Below are 9,028 nucleotides of genomic sequence, written 5' to 3' on the forward strand. Positions count from 1 at the left end.
AACCCAAATGCCTCGAGCTAGAATTTCTGTGAAAGCTCGGCAGCGGGGAGGTACAGCTCCCGCCTCTCAGGTTATCAGTCTTAACTTTTGGGGGGGGGGGTTTGACCCCCGTGCTCTTCAGAGAGCTCAGGTCTGGCCCAAGGCACCTTTTCCTCTAGGCGAGATGTGTTATCGGTTGGCGCTGCGTGAACTGAGCTTTGGATTAGACGATGAGGCCCGGGGGTTCGGGTTGATGGCAAGTTGGGTTGACTCAACAGCGTGCCCCGGCCCCCACAAGGGCCCGCCGTGTCCCGGGGTGCACCAAGCCCAGCACAGCTGGCTGTTCGAGGGAGGTGATTGTCCCACTCTACACCGCACTGGTGCGGCCCCACCTCGAGCCCTGTGTGCCGTTTTGGGCGCCTCAGTGTAAGGAGGACATCAGACTGTTCGAGTGTGCCCAGAGGAGGGCAGCCAAGGTGGTGAAAGGCCTCGAGGGCAAGACTCAAGCGGCCGAGGTCGCTTGTCTTGCTCGGCTTGGAGAAGAGAAGGCTGAGGGGTGCCCTCACGGCTGCCTGCGCGTTCCCCGCGGGTTGGGGGGGTGGTGGGCAGCGGAGCGGGAGGTGCTGATCTCCTCTCTCTGGTGACCAGCAACAGGACACGAGGACGTGGAATGCAGCTCCATGTGCTTGTTTTGGCTGGGACAGAGTTAATTTTCTTTGTAGTACCCGGTATGGCGCTGTTTTGGATTCTTGCTGAGAACAGTGTTGATAACACAGGGATGTTTTTGTTATGGCTGAGCCGTGCTTACACTGAGTCAAGGCCTTTTCTGCTCCTCACCCCTCCCCACCAGCGAGCAGGCTGGGGGGGCACAAGAAGTTGGGAGGCGACACAGCTGGGACAGCTGATGCCGACTGACCAGACGGGTATTCCAGACCATAGGACAACATATTCAGCATACAAAGCTGGGGGGATGATCGGAGGGATGGCGTTTGTCTTTCCAAGTCACTGTTACATGTGATGGAGCCCTGCTTTCCTGGAGATGGCTGAATGCCTGCCTGCCCAAGATAAGCAGTGGACGAATTCCATGTTTTACTTTGCTTGCGTGCTCGGCTTTTGCTTTACCTATTAAACTGTCTTTATCTCAGCCCACGAGTTTTCTTGTTTTTACCCTTCTGATCCTCTCCCCCATCCCAATGTGGGGGCAGTGAGCGAGCAGCTGCGTGGTGCTTAGTTGCTGGCCAGGTTTAAACCACAACAGTCCTTTTTGGTGCCCAGCATGGGGCTCGAAGTGTTCGAGATAACAACAGATTTGACTGGGACATGCCAGGTGGAATTTATAGCCGTTACTGCTGTTTAGCTATTAATTGGCAGGCCTCTGTGCTTGCCATGGGGCTTGCTTGCCTTACTGTATATTAGAGTCTAGTGCTCGTTAGTGGCTGCTTTTTGCCTTCGCTGCTTGCTGTACTGCCGTACCGCTGTGCTGCTTGTCATCTTTACTGTGCCTGGGAACATTTCGGTGACAGCAATGGTGATGCACCTAGGGTGGCAGATGGCCAGCTGTTCCTGTGCTGCTGTACTGGACAGGCTGGAACTCCAGTGTGAACTCAAGTCGAAGGGACTGTGACCTGTGGATGAGTCCACATGGGAGCAGGACACCCTGAAGCATCTGTGGCTGTGGATGAGTCCACGCCAGAGCAGGTACATCTCGAAGCATCTGTGGCCGTGGTTATGTCTGTGCCACAGCAGGTATACCTCTGAAGGGACTGTGGCCCAAGGATAAGTCCATGCTGGAGAAGGTACACCTCGAAGCATCTGTGGCTGTGGACAAGTCCATGCTGCGGCAGGTCCACCCTGAAGCATCGGTGGCTCTGCGTGTGGTCATGCGGGAGTAACTCAAAACGTGTGGTGGTGGCTAGGCCCACGACAGAGCAGGTACACCCCCGGAGGGACTGCGGCCATGGGTAAGACCACGGTGGAGCAGGTATATCTCTGACAGCATCGTGGCCCATGGCCACGGTGGGACAGGTGCACCTCAAAGCCACTGTGGCTGTTGAGCACCAATATGCCAGAGCTGAAATGAACAGAGGAACCAAGTAGGAACAGGGCACGAGCAAGACCTTGAAACACAGGGAAGCTCAGGGAGTGGACAGGGAGACAGGAATAGAATCGGTGGAAGAACCAGGTCATGAGGTCTGGAACTGCAAAGCAGATTAAGAAAGGTAATGAAGAAAGAGTTCCAGAGAGGTCTTAAACTATTTGCTAAGATCAGTCAAGAAAAGTTTCTTGGAATCAGAGTTTTGCTGAGCACTATAGAGAAACTCACAGCAAATTATGGTTTAAATTGTTTGGTGTGGTTGGAGGCTGATGCCTCTCACTTTCTGTGAGAGAATAGTTGTACACTCCTTTCCCCAGCTAGTAACTTAAGAACATAGTGACTCATTTAACTGCATCCGGCAAAAGGGCAGACTTGCAGACAATAATTTCCTAAAAGTTTCATGAAAATACAGCCCCAAATTAAAGCTGACCTCATGCTGCAGCTCTGAGGCAATGTCAACTGTCAGACAGCGGGCAAGAACTACAGTGAACCAGACTCTGGACTTTCTGCTGCTCATCTGTGTGCAATGAACACTGCTGCATTTAAAGTACAGACATTATCCATGAGCAAAACACAGGCTTTTCGTTGTAAAGACTTTTAAGCAATATTGGAAGCTTATTTGCCAATTTTATATGGAAAAATCTATATGAACTCACTCTGCTTTGAAAAACAAGACCTCAACAACACATATAATTGAACCAAGAGGACAGCAATTTTGTAAAAAAAAAAAAAAAAAAAAAGTTTCTTGCACATGTAAGCGTATAAGCGCGTAGAATTCTGTGTTTTTAAGCACTGTCGCTGTAACAGTGAATCATGGGCAGTTCCATTTCAGGCTACTATAGGGGTACGCTTTTGACACCCAATTGTCACTACCCAGGCTGGACAGACCAGCGAGGGGATGTGGTGAGTTCGGAATTCCCTCCAGCTAGATTAAGGTGAAACGACACCAAATGATCAGTTAAACATTGTATTCACGGCAGAAGCAAACTGAACTTGGAAGGCGTTAACAGCAGGTGGCAGGGAATTGGCATGGAGTGACCTCAGTGACCTGTGTAACCTGCGGTAACCATATACATCGATTCAGGGAAGAAGGAGATCCCTCCCGTTGAGTCACAAGGTTCAGAGCAGACCCCCCTGCTTTCTACACTCCTTCTCAGAGAAGGCCCCAGGAGCAGCTGGATCCAGTCCTAGTCCCAGGCTTGGTCAGCGGTTTTATGTCTAAAGGGATGAGGTGTAGGGATTATGGAAAAGGGAAAGAGAGAAGAGAGAGAGAGGAAAAGAAAAGAGAAAGATTTCACCAGTCCTGGGTCCAGCGTTGTTTCCAGCCGAGGGGTCCCGTTCGGGGGGGGGGGGGGGGGGGGGCGGGCACGCATGGGGCTTCAGTTTGTGTCCTTTTATCATCTCCTTACCCCTCCTTCAGGCAGGCACTCAAACTCATTAGGCTGATTAGGTGTCATGCGTGGTTTGTGTTTTCTGAACCTTTGGGAAATGGGTCGGTGGGCTTGGGGGTCGTTTGGGGAGTAACTTCCCTTTCCCTGCAGACATGACCCTTGTTCAATCTTTGGCCATGCACAGTGAGCTGCCCTGCTCAGCGCGTTGGAACAGGGAACTGCGCACCCTCCTGCACAGCCTCCCTGTCCAGCTGCTGATGGGCTTGTCACCTGCCCTTCGTAGTTAGGAAGAACTTGCCCTGGCCCAATGTTTGAGACATTAACTCTTTCAGTCTCTCACACCAGTCACAGGTAGCGTGTACCTCTTGCCTTTAGGGAACTTGCAATGAACTCAGCATTAAGGGCTAGAATCCTAAGTTAGCCTGTTTCTCCCCCATAGCTATGTTTCAGGTTGTAAGAACCTGATTAGATACAGGAGCTACTACAGGCAGAAGTAGCAGCTTTTTTACTATTGATAAAAAAAAGCAATTAAAAGGCTATAACCCTTTTCATTCCCTAGGGATTATGAGGAGAAAAAAATTAACACCACTCCCCAAGACAGAATTCCTACCAAGTTAAAACTTTTAAAACTACTTTCTACTGCTGTCAGACTAGGAAAGCTGACTTTTAAATTCCAGTTCATGATGAGCACCAACGACTACCCAGTTATTTTTATTCCTTGTACATGTTACAGTGAGTTGTTTCCCAGAGGTATTCAAGCGTAAGAGGCCAATTCTCAAAAGCAGAGGTATTTGGAGTGTCTTATTCCCCCTTCCCTGTTCCCATGTTTTTCAAAACCAAGAATCCTCTCAAAGAGAGGAAGACAACAAAAGAGTGCAAACTCAATCCTAATAAAGAAATTGATACTTTGTTTACTTAAAACTGAAGTCCAGTTAGTTTTTTCTGTAAAAAGAAGTATTTACAATATTATGTCAATATAGCTAGTTTCATCACTTGTAACATTTATGCTGATGCTTCAGTTCTGAAAAGCTTTTTTTGCTTCTTCCTCTGAATTTTGCGTGGCTTCTTTTTATCTTTAACAATTGGTTTTGACTCTGGTTTCACAAGCTGTATTTCCACTGGCTTTTCTTCAGCTGGAGTTTCAAAGACCACTTCGGTGGGGTCTTCTTCAATAAGCACCTTGCTCCCTTTTTTCTTAATCTTTTGTACTTCCTTCACTTGCTGTTTCTCTCTAAACTTAGCTGCCACTGACAATCTTATCAGCCGTCGATGCTACAAAAATTAGAATATAAATTACATCAGATTTCAAATAAGCAAGATGGAAGAAATCAGGTATTAAAGAAACAGGTGGTAATTTCTCTGCCTAATTGTCAAAATCCTCAGTGTAATGCCATATTTTCAGTGACATGAATTTTACATTCGTTCCATTTTTACAAAATTACTCTGTTCTGAAATTGTGATAAGTTGGGGCACTTTTTTCTACAAAGGGTCCCAGGGAAAGGCATGCATGATTCTCCTGCACAGACTGCAAAATCAGTTTTCAAATTAGTTGCTAAATGAAAGGGAAGACAAAGACAAAGCTGCTTACCATATTTGGGGACTGGTAATGGGGATTTTCATACAGAGTTGGTCCTCCAAAGCTACCTTGGAAGATTTTTATGAGGTTCAGGACAAAGCGAGGCCCAATTTCTACTAGAGATGCATCTTCTTCTATTATCTGCAATAAAAAGAATACTTGAGTCATTTCTCATGGATCGAATCAAAGTGTATGACCTTGTAGGCACCTTGCATACAGTGCTGTACAACTGAACTTAAATCTGAGATACAATGCCACTGAAGCCAATAAGCTAGACTTGTATAAACACAATTCTGTATATAAATCAGTACTTTTAGGTTCAAGCAAGCACTCTGGGAGTACTAGGTATTTGTGAATTCCTCCTTTAGAAAGTAAGCTGCAGCACACTTTGGGTCAAAGCAGCAAGTAAGGTTAAAAGGCAAGCAAAGCTTAGGCTTTGGCTAGTACTTCCTGTTACCAAGACGACCATCAACAGAATCACAACAGACCACAAGCTGAAGTACACAGAACTTAAACCAGCTCTTTCCAGATACATGGGAGAAGGTAAGTCATTTTAGGACACTGGAATTACCTTGTGCAAGCACTAGGTGTTGGCATATCCTGATAATAATGATTCTTCTCATTTTATTGTAATTAATGGATTTGATATGACATTACTCCACTGAGCTCCTCTTGATGAGCTAAAAGAGACCACTAACCTGGTAATTCCGAAACCAGATCCTCTCGTCCGTAATGGTGAAGGTGAAAACATGATCCACAAAAGGCTGACTTTTGGGGTGATACTGTGGTGTACTAAATATCTGTAATAAAAGGCAGTATTTCTAAATATCTGTAATTTAAAAGGCCAAACATAAACGGCTCATTTTTAATTCATTTTAATTTACTAAGATCCTGATCCCAGGTTACATTTCAAAACTCAAGAACAAGCGTCCCAATGATTTTAAGCACATGACCCTAATCCTTTGAAGATTTTTTGCAAGTTCGAAAGTGTAAAACTACTACTTAAGAAAACACTTGAGATTTTTAAATATGTTGCCAAAAAACATTTCCACTGAGGAAGAAACACTGGACAGCAGAATTACAGACTGACCTGAATAAACAATTCTTTTAGGAGGGCATAGTGTGGCTCCTTGTCAAATGTCTACAAAGAAAAAATATAATTTTACATACAAAACTAAATGCAATAGTCACACAAAGAAAACAAAAGCATACTCAATGAAATAAAACCTATACTTACTGGATCAAAAGACAAAAGGGGCCGTGAGCCCCTCAGGCAGTTTCCTGTCATCTTCAATTCAGCCAGTGTGTGAACTACAGTAATTTTTTAAAAAGATCGTTTTAGTACGTAGAGAAAACTGTACAGACAAGAAAGCAAGAGTCCAAACACAGTAATGTCAACCAACTTACCGTTCTGCACTAAGAATTTAGCTGATGGTCCCTGTGGTGTATTCGAAAGCCTGCAGAGGACAGGTAGCAGGCAAGATAGAAAAGAAAAATGTTAACAGCAGCGAGAAGGTATGCTGGATTTCAACAGTACACTCCAACCAGTTATTTTTGTATTGAAGTCATTTCAGTTGCTTTTATAGCATTATTGCGTTCCTTCAACATACTTATAAATACTTGCTTTCTGAACAATTTTGTAAAAAGCTTCTGTAAACAGTCTACAAAAAACTGGTCGTGCATTGTAAACTTGCATCACGTGCAGAAGTGCAAGATTAGTACAGATTTAACTAAGCAACAATACTTCATGCATCTCCACTATGACACTAAGAAACTTTAGATAGAATGGAAGCATCCCCAGCTATATATAGAAATGTAAGACAACATAACAACTCCTTACCACATATAGAGATCCTGTTTCTTTTTGGCTTCGAAAAAGATGCACTTATTGCAGTTTTTCATTTCACACACCTACACAAGACACATCAAATTAGCTGTTTACAAAACTCTGAAGTAATTTTCAAAAACTTTCCACCCCCCTCCAAAACAGAAGTTCAAAAGCAAAGGTCTCATCTTAATAAATTAGACCTAATGATCCCCAAGCTTAAGTTTAAGCACTTGTTTTGTTGAAAAATCTTACGTATTTTATTACCAGGAGTAAAAACTTCACTAAAGCTAAAAGCAATCTGATAAGCGCTCCAGGACATAAACATTAGAGCAGGAGCTGTGACATTAGGTTCTAGTTTCAGAACCACCAATTCCCTACTATACTGTTTGGCCTGGCTGCATATTTGTTCCCTGCTTTCTTCAAGTATAAACTGTAATACACCTTTCACCTATATAGAAAGGCACATTCTGTTTTATTTCTTCATGACAAAACTCTATGTTTAATTAAAGGTTTAATTTTGGCTTTATTAATCAAAAGCCAACTTCCTGTTTAAACAGGAGCACTTTTTGAATATCAATAATTTTCATCTATGAAGTTATACAACTCCTGTAACTAGTATGAGATCCTTTGAACTTGGCTGCCTTTTGCTCTTGCACATTGCATTTCCAGAGAAAATAAAGAAACGCTAGTTAAATCCTGGATTACCTCATTAATTACAAATAACTGGTCTTTACGGTCCATTTTAGTATCTGGAAGACAAGAACAACATTTAGAAGGCTGGAAAACCAATTTAACACAAGAAGTTCTTTTAACAGTCAGTCCTTTTGCAAAAATTTTACTGGTTATAAATGAAAGATTAAGAATAACTACCAAGATGTTTCAGTCATGTTAGGCAATAAATAAACATAGCAACAAAAGCATCTGTGCACTTACAGGACTGAGGCCATAGGAATAATTTCCCAGAAAGTATTAAGACACAATGACAGTTGCGGTATTTGTTGGCTCAAAAGAGATTTGGTGTTTAAGATAAAAGTTTCATCAAAATAGTTAGGTACCACATTTTTAAAAGGAACAGGTTGTTAGAATTTCTTCATTTAAAACTATTCTGAAAATATGTTAGGGACGATGGCTAGCCCTACCTGCTTTAGAGTGAGGCATCAATGTCCTTAAGTCTTGCATTAGGTGCCTTGTTCTGAAATTAATTCCACGAGAAGAGAAAATAAGCACTCGCTCCTTGTTTTTCCATTTGCCCTAGGAAAAAGACACAAAAGTTAAGCAGGAAGTTTCTAGCCTTGAAACTACTGCAACACAGCAACAACGAAAGTTTGATCTGTAATTACAGAAAAACGCAGTAAGAACATTTGTTATTAACATTATCTGCCTATGTGCACAGATTCACTCTTTCAGCAGGAGTGATGACTTCCCTGCAGAACAGGGGGGCGTAAGTTTTTACAGGAAGAACTGCCATCCATCCTGCTTCAGTATGTTCCTACGTAAAGCCTTTCACCAGTACAAAGCACGTAAACATTAAAAAAGCCGTAGGCATTACTTATTTGCAAAAAGCACCCCTGCTTCCCCGCAAATCGAGCCGAGCCACGGTCTGGGAGCACATTTTGGCTTTTCCTACACACGAGCACGTGACAAGATCTCAGACTTCAACGTGCTACTTTTGTTTTTCTTTTCAGCAAACTACAAGGCAATTATTGAAGCCTTCTCAGGATGACTCCTCAATGAAACAGGTATCATTTCCGTATATCCTTTGTATGTAACAGAATTATCCAACTCTTCCAAAATACTTTTGCGATTAAGGTCATACATCTTATTTATACGGACCAGAAAAGCACTCTTCGCGTGTTTTCATAGAAACAACGTGCCCTCCCACGTTACTTTTACTGGTGCTGGGATTATTGGAAAAAAAAAAAAAAAAAAAAGACGAATACGCCTCTCGACCCCCCCTTAGCAGCGGGGTTCCCCCCCCCAGACACCCCGAGTCCCGGCATCCCGGCCCTGCGAGCAATAAAGGCAGCAGAAGCCGGTCCCCAGGAACGGCGCTGCCCGGCACCACCGCGCTGCGATGGCTCAAGGCCGGCCCGGGACACCCGGCACGGCATGGCACGGCAAGCAACGGCCCGGCCCGGCCCGGCACGGCACGGCACTGC

General features: G+C 44.1%; 1 protein-coding gene across 1 annotated transcript; it reads right to left on the reverse strand.

The window, feature by feature from the left end:
* Positions 1–4,356: 4,356 nt before the first annotated feature.
* Positions 4,357–8,158, reverse strand: BRIX1 (biogenesis of ribosomes BRX1). The gene is made up of 9 exons (XM_030005646.2): positions 8,009–8,158; positions 7,575–7,618; positions 6,882–6,952; positions 6,449–6,498; positions 6,279–6,352; positions 6,132–6,182; positions 5,740–5,841; positions 5,054–5,182; positions 4,357–4,737 (listed from the first exon to the last, which is right to left on the reverse strand). The coding sequence occupies exons 1-9, from the start codon at positions 8,046–8,048 to the stop codon at positions 4,468–4,470; spliced, it is 831 nt and encodes a 276-aa protein (XP_029861506.1). The 5' UTR covers positions 8,049–8,158; the 3' UTR covers positions 4,357–4,467.
* Positions 8,159–9,028: the final 870 nt, after the last annotated feature.

The sequence above is a fragment of the Aquila chrysaetos genome, chromosome Z (assembly GCF_900496995.4).
Source record: "Aquila chrysaetos chrysaetos chromosome Z, bAquChr1.4, whole genome shotgun sequence".
Taxonomy (NCBI): domain Eukaryota; kingdom Metazoa; phylum Chordata; class Aves; order Accipitriformes; family Accipitridae; genus Aquila; species Aquila chrysaetos.